At 49.0% G+C, this 16,080-nt stretch overlaps 1 protein-coding gene across 1 annotated transcript; it reads right to left on the reverse strand.

Annotated features, from left to right (window-relative positions):
- Positions 1 to 986: 986 nt before the first annotated feature.
- On the reverse strand, positions 987 to 15,688 carry LOC140720437 (uncharacterized). The gene is made up of 5 exons (XM_073035288.1): positions 15,422 to 15,688; positions 5,140 to 5,269; positions 4,312 to 4,383; positions 3,041 to 3,160; positions 987 to 1,144 (listed from the first exon to the last, which is right to left on the reverse strand). The coding sequence occupies exons 1-5, from the start codon at positions 15,686 to 15,688 to the stop codon at positions 987 to 989; spliced, it is 747 nt and encodes a 248-aa protein (XP_072891389.1).
- Positions 15,689 to 16,080: the final 392 nt, after the last annotated feature.

Here is a 16,080-nt window from a genome sequence, read left to right on the forward strand (position 1 = left end):
GGCACAGTGAGAGGCGTCGGCGCCACCTTGAGGGGTGTGTCTGTGTCACTCTGAGGGATTATCAATGTCCCGCTGAAGGTTTTGTTGTTGTTACCATGGGGGGGGGGTGTCTGCGTCAGTATCTTGCGGGGCATGTCCGGTTGCTATGAGGGACGTGTCGGTGTCACGATGATAGTAGTTTATGTGCCCCGGCGAGAGGTGTGCCGGATCACAATGAAGTGTATCTCGATGTCCAGACGAGGTGAATATCAGAGTGAGGGGTGTGCTGGTCTCACAGAGAGGGGTATGTCTGTTTCATGGTGAGAGACATGTCATGGTCATGGTGTGCGTGAGAGTGTCACGCTCAGCATTCCGACAGTATCACGGAGAGTACTATGTCGGTGTCATTGTCAATTCAGGTCTCGGTATCACGTTCAGGGTTATGCCTGTGTCAGGGTGAGGTGTGGGTAATTGCGTCAGTGAGCGGTGCATCGGTGTTATGTTGAGGGGTGATACTGTCTCGGTAAGGGCTGTTCCAATTTCTTCTGAGTCTTTGTCACGATGCGCAGCGGAGCGGATCACGTTGAGGAGCGAGATGGTGTCACGGTGTACGGTACCTCAGTGTCACGGTGAAGAGAGTGTCGCTGTCACTGTGAGGTGTGTTTCGGTGTCGCCTTGAGGAGTTGATCAGTAATACCGTGAGAGGTATATCTATATTACACTGAGGGGTGCGTTGCGGTCAGTGTGACTGTCATGTGTGTGTCAGTGTCGCGGTCAGGAGTCTTCTTGTGTCTCGTTGAAGTTCGTGATCTTGGCAGCATTGTTGATGTTATGGTGAATGGCGTGACTGTGTCAGGACGAGTCTTTATTGTGTGACAGTAAAGGCCGTGTTTTTATCACGGTTCGGGGTGTGTCCGTGTTGTGGTGATGTGTTTTAGTCGGTGTTACGGTAAGCGGCGTGTCGGTGTCACTGTGGTGTTTTACAATAACAATTCATTCCACTCTCTTTATTTACGGTCTGACCCCACCCGGAGCCCGTTCCACTCACTATGGATCGAGAGACCGACCACTATCACGATGAGGGCGGACGTAACTAGGCAGAGTAGGCAGATCAGACGGTACCGTCTATTTCCGATCTTCACTTTCGACTTCCGTTCTTGCGCAGCTGTGGAGAGGCCACACCAGCATAAGACCATAAGATATAGTAGCAGAATTAGGCGATTAGGAACATCGAGTCTGCCCCGCCATTCAATTATGGGCCGAAGGAATTCTTCCTGTCATCCCCACTCCCCTCCCGACTACAGATACCCATTAATTACCGGGCTAATCAAGAGCCTATCTGCCTCTGCACCCAATAATTTTGCTTTCACAGACGCTAGTGGCAACATATTCCACAGATTTAACAACCTCTGAATAAAGTAATTTCTCCGCATCTGAGTTCTAAAAGGACGTCGTTCAATCCGGAAGTCGTGGTCACTTGCCCTAGAATCGCTTACCATTGGAAATAACATTTCCATATCTAAACTGTTCACGCTTTGAAGATTCGGTAAGTTTCTATGAGAGGCCCCCTCATTCCCCTAAACTCCAGGGAATACAGCCCAAGAGCTGCCGGATGATCCTCATACAGCGACCCTCTCATTCCTGGAGTCATTCACCTGAATCTTCTCTGAACCCTTTCCAGTGTCAGTATTTATGAGAAGCCCAAGGCTGCACACAATACTCTCAGTGTGGTCTCACGAGTGCCTTTTGGTGCCTCAACATCACATCCCTGCTCTTATATTCTGTACCTGAATGTCAACATTTCATTCGCTTTCTTCACCACCAACTGAACTTAGGGATTAACCTTTAGGGTCACTTGCAAAACTACTCCCAAATGCCTTTGCAACTCTGCATTTTGAATTCTCTCACCATCTAAATAATAGTCTTTTTGTTTATTTCATCTTCCAAAGTGCATGTCCATATAATTTCCAACATTGTGTCTCATTTCCCACTTCTTTGCCCATTCCCCTGAACTATCTGCGTCCCTCTGTAAGCTCTCTGTTTCCACAACACTTCCCGCTCCTCCACCTTTCTTTGTATAATCGGCGAATTCTGCACAAGTCCATGACTCACATGGTCCAAATCTTTGACAGACATTGTAGAATTCAGCGGTCCCAACACCGACCCCTGTGGAACTCCACTGGTAACCGGCAACCAGCCAAAATAGGATCCCTTCATTCCCACACTCTCTTTTCTGCCGATCAGCCAATGCTCCACCCGTGCTAGAAACTTCTCTGTAATTCTACGGGCTCTGCTCTTCCTAAGCAACCTCATGTGCGGTACATTGTCAAAGGCCTTCTAAAAATCCAAAAACTCTATCGATTCCTGAAAGATCATTGTTGACGCCTTGGCAATCTCTCTGCCTACTACCTTCAGAACCCGAGGGTGCATTCCATCAGGTCCATGAGATTTAATCCCGTGGTCCAAGTCACTGACATGCTCAGTTACCTTCAGCCGTAATCGCTCAGAGTCCAAATTCCTGGACTCGGCAAAGGCAGAGAAGTGTCTGACTGATTCCCGATGTGTTTTACTCTCTCCTACGCGATTGATTAAGTTGGAGTTCTGGGTGTTGTCTCCGTCAACTTCATTTGGGCGCTTGACTGGGTCCCTCAGGGGAAGCTTATCCAGATGATTATGATACAGGGGATCCACGGGGAATCGGCCGTCTGGATTCAGAGTTTATTATTTTTTCACAGTTGTATTATTGTCTGCCCACTTTTTGTTCTTTTTCCACAAATCGGATACATGACGGGCTAAACTCTTACATTCTCCAGCCGGATCTGTGACTGATCTACTGTCGCATTGAACTTTTTAATTTGGCAGTTTTCAACATGATCCACAAGAGTACCCATCTTTACATCATGTGCAACTCACAAACACACCCATCTACAAATTCAACCCGATCATTTATACACATCACAGACAGGAGGTGGAACGAGATCGCAGATGAATTAAAATTTGAAACACTTGGGCAAATGACACCGGACGCTTTCAGAATGGCGTCACTACTGTGAACTCTGACCTGTTTGTGCAGTAGTTGGCATCCCTCCGGGTCCCGAGGTGATGTGAGCATTGTCTTCCTCATCGATGAGGGGATCGTCTCTCCGAAAGTTCAGCTCTGAGTAGGTGGAGATCAAACCATCTGGGAGAGAGAGTCGGACAGGCCGGTCAGGGAGAGAATGAGACAACGGTAGAGAATGAGGGAAAGAGTCGCGGAGAGAGAGAAGAGACAGCAGAGGAGAGAGAGGAGTAAGCGAGAGGGAGAGAGGGGTAATCGGGGGAATGTGAAAGAGAGGGAGCAGAGAGTGTGGGAAAGGGGAGAATGGGGAAAGGTAAGTAGATAGAGGGGAATGTCAACGCAGAGAGCAGGAGTCGTAGAAGGGGAGAGATGTGGAAAAGAGAGAGAGAAGAGTTCGGAATGGGGAGAAAGCGTGAGAGTGTGCGCTAGGGAAAGGAAATAGCGGAGGAAAAAAAGAGGATCAGAGAGGATCAGTGTGTGAGAGATAGGGGAAGAAAGAAGGAGGCAGGGGAGAGAGAGGAAAGAGAGTGATGAGAGAGTTGGTTTGGAACGGTGTCAGTGTTATAAACATTTTATAAAGTTATCGTTTCTCACTGACCCTTGCCACTCTCCTCCCTCCTCGCCACTCTTCCCAAGGTGTTTCCTGCTCACCGGCCATGCCACAGCACTCTCTGCTCCCGCACCCGCCCCATCACACAGCTCCCCTCAGTGCCCCCAGTTTAACCCCCTCTCACGGTACTCACACCACACAAAAAAAATTCATGGGATTTTCTGCACCGACCCCACCCAGAGAAACTCCTCATTCCTTTTCACAGTCCTCCCTCTGTACAACCCCGCCTGTTGCTCTGTCTCCACCCCGACCCATCCCAGAGCGCTCCTTCCTCACCGACCCTCCCATAGAGCCCGTCTCTCATTCCTTTCCACAGCCCTCCCTCTGTACAACCCCGCCTGTTGCTCTGTCTCCACCCCGACCCTTCCCAGAGCGCTCTCCCTCCTCACCGACCCTCCCATAGAGCCCGTCTCTCATTCCTTTCCACAGCCCTCCCTCTGTACAACCCCGTCTGTTGTTCTGCCTCCACTCCGACCCTTCCCAGAGCGATCCTCCCTCACCGACCTACCCATAGAGCCCGTCTCTCATCCAGTCTCGCACGCATTGCTCCTGACCTATTGACTAATAGGGAACAATCAGGGTTAACTGTGCGCTTGGGATGAGATTTCTCGACAGGAAGATGCACATCATCTGATCAGAGTCAAACCAATAAAGTGAAACTGACCTCCATTCGTCCGGACCTGGGGAGCAGAGAGGGATTTAAAATGAAGTTCCACATACGATACATCAGGTTTAGCTGGGGACAGAACAGTGAGAGTCAGAAACAGGGTGAGGCTCCCTCCACACCGTCCCATCACACACTCCCGGGGTTAGACACAGAGTGAATCTCTCTCCACACCGTCCCATCACCCACTCCCGGGGTCAGACACAGAGTTAAATCTTCCTTCACTCTGTCCCATAATGGGGGACAGACTGCTCTTTGGAGCGTACAAGCTTGTGGGGGTCTTGGCAGAGGTATTTAAAATTATGAGGGGGATCTAGTTGATGTGGATAGGCTTTTTCCATTGAGAGCAGGGGAGATTCGAACAAAGAGGACATGATTTGAGAGTTAGGGGGCAAAAGTTTAAGAATAGTAGGAAGGGGAATTTCTTTACTCAGAGAGTGGTAGCTGTATGGAACGAGCTTCCAGTAGAAGTGGTAGAGGCAGGTTCGGTATTGTCATTTAAAGTGAAATTGGATAGGCATATGGTTATGAAAGAAATGGAGGTTTATGTGCTGAGTGCGGGCCAGAGGGACTAGGTGAGAGTAAGCGTTCGGCACGGACTGGAAGGGCCGAAACGGCCTGTTAACGTGCTGTAATTGTTATATGGTTGTTATATAGTTTATATTATACAGTCCCGTGATCAGAAAAGGAGTGCCGCTCCCTCCACTCCGTCCCATCACACACTACCGGAGTCAGACACAGAGTGAAGCTCCCTCTACACCCGCCATTACAAACTCCACGGGTTAGAAAGAGACTGAAACCCCCTCACTCCATCTCTGCCCCACTCACCTCCCGATGGAGACAGTGAGTCCGGTTTTACGAACTGCTTTTTCATGTAGGTCTCGCTCTTGGCCATCATGTCGCTGGCCCTCTGCGTCTCTGAGCTCAGCGAGGGGAAGCAACCGTTGTCAGAGGAAGCCTGTGTTGACAAGTGGATCAGAACGAGACCAGCAAACACCGGATGCGCAGCCGAAGAGGAGAGGAGCCGACAGCAGAGGGACGAAGCGCTGGGGACGAGGGAGATTGAGGGTGTGAGAGGGGGTAGTCTGTAACGATTAGAGTGGCGCGGGGAGAAGAGTAGTGCAAGTGGAGAGAAACAGAGGGAGGGAGAGCAAGGGGAAGGTTACGGTTTGGCGGAAAGAGAATCGTGAATTACAGGGGTTAGAAAAGGGTATCACTGAAAGAAGGGGAGGGCAAAAACTGGGAGGGAATGGAGAGAGAGGGGTAGAAATAGAAAGGGAGGATTGTTGGAGAGATTCAATTTCGCCCCTCTCTCCAGCTCTCTGCTTTTTCCTCTACTCCCTCTCTCTCCTCTGCCTTTCTATCTCACATACTTCACTGAAAGCAAGGGGGGAAGTGAAAGGAAATGGGGGCTTTTGAAATGGGGGTGAGGGTATTGGATGAAGGGGTGAAAGTGCGGGAGGCGATGTGCTGTAGCGGTTGTGTGCCGAACAAGTACTCCCGGGATCAGACATAAGTGCAGCTACTTCCATACTGACCCATTGCACAGTCCCAGGGTCACAAACAGAGCTAATTTGCCGCCTCACAGTCCCATAACACATTAACGGATTCAGAAACAGATCGAATCTCCCTCTTCACTCCCAGTTTTTCAGCGTTCCTGTCGTCTCCAACACAGAGTCTGTCTCAGAGATTATAAGTGTGTCTGAGAGACCAGAAGTGGAACAGAGGAGGGTGGGGGAGTGGAAAGAGGGCAGTGGAGGGGTGGTGAGTTTCCAGTCACTGGGCGGAAATGGTGTGAAACTACACGACCGGCCTGTACATACAGAGACGTAGAGAAGCTCAGAAGCGAGAAATCGATGTCCGGTGGAAGTGAGCAGCAGTAACTCCAACGTTGTGCAAGGAGTTGACCACGTGTCTGACCCCGGCAGTGTGTGATGGGGGAGTGGTAGAGTGTGGAGAGCCATTCACTCTGTTTCTGCCACCTGGGTTGTGAAATAGGACGGTGTGGAGGGCGACTCACCATGTGTCTGACTCCAGGAGTGTGTGTTGGGGCGGTTTGGAAGGACGTTGATTCTGCGTCTGACCCGTAGAGTGTGTGATGGGACGGTGTGGATGGAGATTCCCTTTGTTTCTGACCCCGGGTGTGTGTGATGGGACGGTGTGGATGGAGATTCACTCTGTGTCTGACCCCGGGAGTGTGTGATGTGACGGTGTGGAGGGAGATTCACTCTGTGTCTGACCCCAGGAGAATGTTATAGAACGTTGTGTAGGGAGCTAGTCAGTGTGTCTGATCCCCGAAGAATGAAATGGGATAGAGTGGAGGGAGTGTTACTCTGGTGTGAATATATCACACATCTCAATTCCTCATTTGAATTTATTTCAAGAGGCTTTGGAGCAGAGGTAGAACAATGTTGCTTTGCCCCATCGTCAGCTCTAAAAAATAGGAACAATAAACAGTGAAGCTGTCTCCTCCGCGTCAATTAGATCCACGGGTAGTCAGACACAGAATGGGCATCGTCTTACATATGAGCATCACACTTTCTAGGCGTCAGGTGTAAAGTGAAGATCCCTCCGAACCGTCCGGGTTCGGCGGGAAGAGACAGAGTGAAGCTCCTTATTCACTCTCCATCAAATTATCCTGTTGTCAGACATACAGAGAAGTTCCTACACACTCTCCCAAAACACCTTCCCGGGATCAGACACAGAATCAAGATTCCAAAACACAGTCCCACAACATACTAACTGCGCTAGAAAACAGAGTAAAGTTGCCTCTACACCGTCCAATTTCACACTCCCGGGGTCAGACACAGAGTGAATCTCCCTCTTCCCTCCGTCTCTCCCTCTCACCAATCACCATTTTTCAGCGTTCTTGCAGTTTACAACTGTGTGTCTCAGAGATTATAAGTGTGTCTGAGAGACCAGAAGTGGAACAGAGGAGGGTGGGGGAGTGGAAAGTGGGCTGTGGAGGGGTGGTGAGTTTCCAGTCACTGGGTGGAACTAGTGTGAAACCACACGACTGGCCTGTACACACAGAGACGTAGAGAAGCTCAGAAGCGAGAAATCGATATCCGGTGGAAGTGAGCAGCAGTAACCCCAACGTTGAGCAAGAGGTTGACCACCTGTCTGACCCCGGGAGTGTGTGATGGAACGGTATGGAACATAGAACAGAAAACGATGCAGCACATTTCTGGCCCTTCGGCCCACTTTTTTTTGCCGACCCATATAAACCCCCAACGTAAATTCCCTCATATGCCTGTCCAGTAGTTTCTTAATTTTCACTAGTGTATGTACCTCCAACACTGAATCAGGCAGTGCGTTCCACGCACCAACCACTCTCTAAGTAACAGTCATTCTGCTAATCTCTCCATTGAACTCTGCCCCCCTTACCTTAAAGCCATTTCCTCTTGTATTGTGCAGTGGTGTCCTGGGGAAGAGGAGCTGGGTGTCCACTCTGTCTATTCCTCTTAATATCTTGTAGATATCTTTCATGTCTCCTCTCATCCTCCTTCTCTCCAGATAGTAAAGCCCCAGCTCGCCTAACCTGTGTTTTACAGAGCTGCATCAATAAGCCGCGACTAAACTATGAGGCGACTTTTAGGGATCTGTGGACTTGTACACCCAGATCCCTCTGCTCCTCCACACTACCAAGTATCCTGTCATTTACTTTCTACTCTGCCTTGGAGTTTGTCCATCCAAAGTGTACCACCTCACACTTCTCCGGGTTGAACTCCATCTGCCACTTCTCAGCCCACTCTTGCATCCTATCAATGTCTCTCTGCAATCTTCGGCAATCCTCTGCACTATCTACAACACCACCAACCTTTGCGTCATCTGCAAACTTGACAACCAATCCTTCTACCCCCACGAAAAGTAGGGGTTCCAGAACCGATCCTTGTGGGACAACACTAGTCACAACCCAATCTGAATGTACCCCCTCCCCCACGACCCTCTGCCTTCTGCAGGCAACCCAATTCTGATTCCACCTGGCCAAACATCCCTGGTTCCTATGCCTTCTGACTCTTTGAATATGCCTACATATTGGAACCTTGTCAAATTCCTTACAAAAATACGTGTAGAAATATATCCACTGCACTAACCTCATCTATATGCCTGGTCACCTCCTCAAAGAACTCTATCAGGATGGTTAGACACGACCTGCCTTTCCCAAAGCCATGCTGACTGTCCCTGATCAGAGCATGATTCTCTAAATGCCCATAGATCCTTTCCCTAAGAATCCTTTCCAACAACTTTCTCACCACAGACGTCAGACTCTCTGGTTTATAATTATCCAGACAATTCCTACTAACCTTTTGAAGAAGAGGACTGCATTCTCCTCCCTCCAGTCCTCCGGTACCACCCTCTGATTCTATCCTTTTCAGTGAGGCAAATGGAGGGAGTTAAACTCTGTCTAATTATGGGAGTGTGTGATGTAACGGCATAGAGGGAGATTCGCTTTGTGTCTCACCCCAGGAGAGTGCAATTTGACAGTGTGCAGGGTCTATATTCTCTGTCGAGTCCCGGGAGTGTGTAATGGGGCTGTGTGGAAAGTGATTCACCATATGTCTGACCCCAGGACTTTGTGATTGGGCGGTGGGGATGGGGATTCACCATGTGCTTGACACCGGGAGAGTGTGATAGGACAGTATGGAGGGAGTTACACCCTGTGTATGACCCCGGGAATGTGTAATTGGAGAGCATAGAGGGAGCATCATTCTGGTGTGTATCTATCACACATAACTTTTCCTCTTTTGAATTTAATTCTAGACGCTGTCAAACAGAGTTAGAACAATGCTGCTGCCCCCAGTCGTCTGCTCTGGAAAATAGGACCAATGAACAGTGAATCTCTCCGCACACCGTTCATCACATTCGCCGGTAGGCAGACAGAGAAAAGGGAATCGTTCCTACCGGCCCATCACACTTTCACGGCTTCAGTTGCAAAGTCACAAAGTCTCTTTCGGCGGTTTAGAGAGAGTAAGTGTAGTTCCCTCTCCACTCTCTCATCAAATAGTACTGTTGGCAGACAGACAGAAGTTTCCAACACAGTCTCCCAAAACACATTCCCGGGGTCAGACACAGAGTGTATCTCCCTCCAAACCGTCCCATCACACACTCCCGGGGTCAGATACAATGTGAATCTCCCTCCACACCGTCCCATCACAAATTCCCGGGGTCAGTCACAGAGTGAATCTCTCTCTTCACTCCCTCTCTCCCTCCCTCCCACCAATCACCAGTTTTTCAGCATTCCTGCAGTCTCCAACAGTGTGTCTGTCTCAGAGATAATAAGTGTATGTGAGACCAGAAATAAAACAGAGGAGGGTGGGGGAGTGGAAAGAGGGCTGTGGACAGGTGGTGAGTTTCCAGTCACTGGCAGGAAATGGTATGAAACCACACGACCGGCCTGTACACACAGAGACGTAGAGAAGCTCAGAAGCGAGAAATCGATATCCGGTGGAAGTGAGCAGCAGTAGCACCAACGTTGTGCAAGGAGCTGACCATGTGACTGACCCCGGGTGTGTGTGATTGAACTGGTATAGAACATATAACAGAAAACGATACAGCATAATACTGGCCCTTCGGCCTACAATGTTGTGCCGACCCTTATACGCTGCTCCCATATAAAACCCCACATTAAATACCCCATAAACCTGTTTGGTTGTCCACCACTGACTCAGGCAGTGCATTCCACGCACCCACCACTCTCTGAGGAAAAATCCTTCCTCTGATATTACCCTTGAACTTTGCTCCACTGACCATAAAGCCATGTCCTCTTGTTTTGAGCAGCGGTGTCCTGGGGAAGAGGCGCTGGCTGTCCACTCTATCTTTTCCTATTAATATATTGTACACCTCTAACATGTCTCCTCTCATCCTACTTCAGTCCAAAGAGTAAAGACCAAGCTCCCTTAATCTGTGCTCATAGTGCACACTCTCTGAACCAGGCAGCATCCTGGTAAATCTCCTCTGCACCCTTTCCACAGATTCAACCTCCTTCCTATAGTGAGGCGAGCAGAACTGGACACAGTACTCCAAGTGTGGGCTAACCTGTGTTTTACAGAGCTGCATCAATAAGCCGCGACTCTTAAACTGTGACCCTCGGCTTATGAAAACTAACTCTTCATTGGCTGCCTTAACTACACTATCTACCCGTGAGGCAACTTTCAGGGATCTGTGGACACGTACCCCGCCTTGGAGTATGTTCTTCCAAAGTGTACCACCTCACACTTCTCCGGGTTGAATTCTATTTGCCACTTCTCAGCCCAGTTCAGCATGCTATCAATGGCTCTCTGCAATCTTCGAGATTTTTCTACACTGGCCGCAGCACCACCAACCTTTTTGTCGCCTGCAAATTTGCCAACCAGCCCTTCTACCCCAACATTAGGTCGTTAATAAAATCACGCAATGTAGAGGTCCCAGAACCGATCCCTGCGGGACACGACTCGTCACAGCCTTCCAATCCGAATGTACACATGCTCTCAACACACTGCTTTCTGCAGCCAAGCCAATTCAGAATCTACCTTGACAAACCTCCCTTGTCCACATGCCTTCTGACATTCTGAATAAGCCTACCGTGTAGAACCTTGTAAAATGCCTTACAAAAATTCAAGTAGATTTTTCATCAACTGCGCTGCCCTCACCTATATGCCTGGTCACCTCCTTAAAGAAATCTATCAGCCTTCTTTGAACGGTGTAAAGTTAGGTAAGGGAGAAATACAAACAGATCTCGGAGTCCTTGTTCATCAGTCACTGAAGGTGAATCAACAAGTGCAGCAGGCAGTGAAGAAGTCTAATGGAATATTGGCCTTTATTACAAAGGGAATTGAGTACAAGAGCAAGGAAATACTTTTGCATTTATACAGGGCCCTGATGAGACCACACCTGGAGTATTGTGTACAGTTTTGGTCTCCAGCGTTAAGCAAGGACATCCTGGCTGTAGAGGAAGTGCAGCGTAGATTTACAACGTTAATTCCTGGGATGGCAGGACTGTCTTATGCAGAGAGCTTTGAGAGACTGGGCTTGTACACGCTGGAATTAAGGAGATGGAGAGGGGATCTGATTGCAACATGTAAGATTATTAAGGGATTGGGCAAGATAGAGGCAGGAAATATGTTCCAGATGCTGGGAGAGTCTAGTACCAGAGGGCATGGTTTGGGAATAAGGGGTAGGTCATTTAGGACAGAGTTAAGGAAAAGTTTCATCTCCCAGAGAGTTGTGGGGGTCTGGAATGCACTGTCTCGGAAGGCAGTGGAGGCCAATTCTCTATATGCTTTCAAGAAGGAGCTAGAGAGGTATCTTATGGATAGGGGAATCAAGGGTTATGGGGAAAAGGCAGGAACCGGGTATTGATAGTAGATGATCAGCCATGATCTCAAAATGGCTGTGCAGGCTCGAAGGGCCGAAAGGACTACTTCTGCACCTGTTGTCTATTGTCTATTGTCTATTCTTAGACACGAACTGCCCTTCACAAAGCCATGCTGACTGTCCCTGATCAGACCCTGATTCTCTAAATGCCCAGAGATCCTATCTGTAAGAATCTTTTCCAATAGCTTTCCCACCACAGACGTATGGCTCACTGGTCTTTAATTACCCGGACTATCCCTACTAACCTATTTGAAGAAGGGGACAACATGCGCCTCCCTGCAATCCTGCTGTACCATTCCCGTGGACAACGAGGAATTAAAAATCGTAGCCAGAGGCTCAGGAATGTTTTCCATCGTCTCGTGGAGCAGCCTAGGGACTATTCCTTCAGACCCCGGGGAATTATCCACACTGAATTATTTTAACAGCTTCAACGCCTACTCTCCCTTAATATCAACGTGCTCCAGAACATCAACCTCAGTCATACTGTCCTCACCGGAAAAAGTTCTCTCACATTAGTGAATACCGTAGACAAGTAATTATTAATGACCTCGCTCTATTCCACAGCCTCCAGGCATATCTTCCCACCTTTGTCTCTAATCGGACCTATCTTCATTCCTCTCAACTTTTTGTTCTTCACATAATTCAAGAAATCTTTGGCGTTTTGCTTTACCCTTCTCGCCAACGCCGTCTCATGCCCCCTTCGTGCTCTCCTCAGTTCCTTCCTAAGCTCCTTTCCTGCTACACAATATTCCTCAATAGACCCATCTGATCCTTGCTTCCTAAATCTCATGTATGCTGCCTAATTCCACCTGACTAGATTCTCCACCGCACTTGTTACCATCGTGCCTTCACTCTACCATTCTTTATCTTTCTCACTGGAACAAATTTAACCCTAACATCCTGCAAGAGATCCCTAAACTTGGAACAAAAATGTCCATGGTACATTTCCCAGAAGAAACATCATCCCAATTCACACACGCACATTCTAGATTTACAGCCTCATAATTTGTCATTCCCCACTTAAAAATGTTCTCTGTCCTCTCTGTTTTGTTTTTTTTACCGTTTTCCATGAGGCAAATGGAAGCAGTTAAACTCGCTGTCTGAAACCGGTAGTGTATAATGGGACGGCGTGGAGGGAGATTCACCATGTGTCTAACACCGGGAATATGTGATAAGACAGTAAGGAGAGAGGTAGAATGCTTGTGTGACCACGGGAGTGTGTAATGGGACGCTTTGGAGGGTGCTTCACTCAGTGTCTGACCACGGGGGTGTGTGATGGGACGGTGTGGAGGGAGTTTCACTCTCAGCTAACCACGGGCTGTCTGATTCGACGGTACGGATGGAGTTTAACCATGTGTCCCACGCCGGTACCGTGTGATAGGACTGTATTGAGGGAGAATCCCTCTGTGTCTCAGCCCGGTAATATGTGTTTGTTCGGGGTGGAGGGAGATTGGCTCTGTGTCTGAAACCGGGCGTGTTTGATGGGACGATGTGGAGGGAGATTCACCATGTGACTGTCCCCAGGTGTGTACGCTGCGTCGGTGTGGAGAGCGCATCAATATGCGTCTAACATTGGAACTGTGTGATGGGACTCTGGGAAGGGAGCTTCACTCTGTGTCTGAGTGTGTGATGGGACTGTGTGAAGGGCGTTTCGCCATGTGTCTGATCGCGGGACTGTGTGATGGGACGGTGTGGAGGGAGATTCACTCTGTGTCTGACCCCGGGAGTGTGTGATGGGACGGTGTGGAGGGAGATTCACTCTGTGTCTCACACCGGGAGAGTGTGATGGGACGGTGTGGAGGAAGATTCACTCTGTGTCTGACCCCGGGAGTGTGTGATGGGACTTTGTGGAAGGACCTTGATTCTGCTCTGACTCGTGGAGTGTGTGATGGGACGGTGCGGAGGGAAATTCAGGCTGTGACTGTCCCCAGGAGAATGTTACAGAACGTTATGGAGGGAGTTTCTCAGTGTGTCTGATCCCCGAAGTATGAAATGGGATGGAGTGGAGGGAGTGTTACTCTGGTGTGAATATATCACAGATCTCAATTCCTCATTTGAACTTACTTCACGACGCTTTGGAGCAGAGGTAGAACAATGTTGCTTTGCCCCATCGTCTGCTCTGAGAAATTGCAACAGTAAACAGTGAAGCTGACTCCTCAGCGTCAATTAGATCCGCGGGTAGACAGACACAGAATGGGCATCGTCTTACATATGCCCATCACACTTTCTGGGCGTCAGTTGTAAAGTGAAGATCTCTCCGAACCGTCCGGGACCGGCGAGTAGAGAATGAGTGAAGCTCCTTATGCACGCTCCATCAAATTATCCTGTTGTCAGACATACAGAGAAGTTCCTAACACACGCTCCCAAAGCACCTTCCCGGGATCAGACACAGAGTCAAGATCCCAAAACACAGTCCCAGCACATACTAACTGTGCTAGAAAACAGAGTAAAGTTGCTTCCACTCCGTCCAATTTCAAACTCCCGGGGTCAGACACAGAGTGAATCTCCCTCTTCACTCCCTCTCTCCCTCTCACCAATCACCAGTTTTTCAGCGTTCCTGTAGTCTCCAACAGTGTGTCTGTCTCAGAGATAATAAGTGTACGTGAGAACAGAGATAGAACAGAGGAGGGTGGGGGAGTGGAAAGAGTGCTGTGGACAGGTGGTGAGTTTCCAGTCACTGGGGGGAAGGGGTGTGAAACCACACGACCGGCCTGTACAAACAGAGACGTAGAGAAGCTCAGAAGCGAGAAATCGATATCCGGTGGAAAAGAGCAGCAGTAACTCCAACGTTGTGCAAGGAGTTGACCACGTGTCTGACCCCGCGAGTGTCTGATTGAACGGTATAGAACATAGAACAGAATACGATAGAGCACAGTACTGGCCCTTCGGCCCACAAGGTTGTGCCGACACTTATACCCTGCTCCCATATAAAACCCCACCTTATATTCCCCATAAACCTGTCTAGTTGTCCACCACTGACTCAGGCAGTGCATTCCACGCTCTGAGTGGAAAAAACCTTCCTCTAATATCCCCTTGCACTTTGCTCCCCTTACCTTAAAGCCATGTCCTCTTGTATTGAGCAGTGGTGCCCTGGGGAAGAGGCGCTGGCTGTCCACTCTATCTTTTCCTCTTAATATCTTGTTCACCTCTAACATGTCTCCTCTCATCCTACTTCTGTCCAGAGAGTAAAGCACTAGGTCCCTTAATCTCTGCTCATAATGCATACTCTCTAAACCAGGCAGCATCCTGTTAAATATCCTGTGCATCCTTTCCACTGCTTCCACATCCTTCCTATAGTGAGGCGAGCAGAACTGGACACAGTACTCCAAGTGTGGGCTAACCTGTGTTTTACAGAGCTGCATCAATAAGCTGCGACTCTTAAACTCTGACCCTCGGCTTATGAAAACTAACACTTCATTGGCTGCCTTAACTAAACTATCTCCCCGTGAGGCAGCTTTCAGGGATCTGTGGACATGTACCCCCCAGATCCCTCTGCTCCTCCACACTTCCATGTATCCTGCTATTTGCATATCCTGACAACGAGGACTTAAAGTCGTAGCCAGTGGATCAGGTATGTTTTCGATAGTCTCGTGGTGCAGCCTGGGGACTATTCCTTCAGACCACGGGGAATTATCCACACTAAATCATTTTAACAACACCAACGCCAACTCTCACTTAACATCAACGTGCTTCAGAACATCAACCTCACTCATACTGTCCTCACCGGAAAAAGTTCTCTCACATTAGTGAATACCGTAGACAAGTAAATATTAATGACTATGCTCTTTTCCACAGCCTCCAGGCACATCTTCCCACCTTTGTCTCTGATCGGACCTATCTTCACTCCTCTCATCTTTTTGTTCTTCACATATTTCAAGGATTCCTTGGAGTTTTCCTTTACCCTTCTCGCCAACGCCGTCTCATGCCCCCTTCGTACTCTCCTCAGTTCCTTGCTAAGCTCCTTCCCTGCTACCCAATATTCCCCAATAGACCCATTTGATCCTTGCTTCCTAAATCTCATGTATGCTGCCTAATTCCACCTGACCAGATAGACCACCGCACTTGTCACCATCTGTCGTTCCCCACTTAAAATGTTCTCCGTCCTCTCTGTGTTCTTACCGTTTTCCATGAGGAAAATGGAGGCAGTTAAACTGCTGTCTGAAACCGGTTGTGTGTGATGGGACGGTGTGGAGGGAGATTCACCATGTGCGTGACCCCGGGAGTGTGTGCTGGGACGGTGCGGAGGGAGATTCTCCATGTTTCCGACCCCGGAGGTGTGTCATGGGACGGTGTGGAGGGAGATTCACTCTGTGTCTGACCCCGGGAGTGTGTGATGGGACGGTGATGAGGGAGATTCTCCATGTGTCTGACCCCGGAGTTGTGTCATGGGAAGGTGTGGAGGGAGATTCTCCA

The sequence above is a fragment of the Hemitrygon akajei genome, unplaced genomic scaffold, assembly GCF_048418815.1.
Source record: "Hemitrygon akajei unplaced genomic scaffold, sHemAka1.3 Scf000042, whole genome shotgun sequence".
NCBI lineage: Eukaryota > Metazoa > Chordata > Chondrichthyes > Myliobatiformes > Dasyatidae > Hemitrygon > Hemitrygon akajei.

Excerpts from the sequence above, each read along its gene's own strand:
- LOC140720437 (XM_073035288.1), bottom strand. The coding sequence starts at position 15,688 with ATGAGATTTAGGAAGCAAGGATCAAATGGGTCTATTGGGGAATATTGG. Across the intron at positions 5,270-15,421 it reads TTAATATTTACTTGTCTACG|GCTTCCTCTGACAACGGTTG; the intron begins GTATTCACTAAT and ends TTGTCAACACAG. Across the intron at positions 1,145-3,040 it reads GCCAACTACTGCACAAACAG|CTGCGCAAGAACGGAAGTCG; the intron begins GTCAGAGTTCAC and ends GCCTCTCCACAG.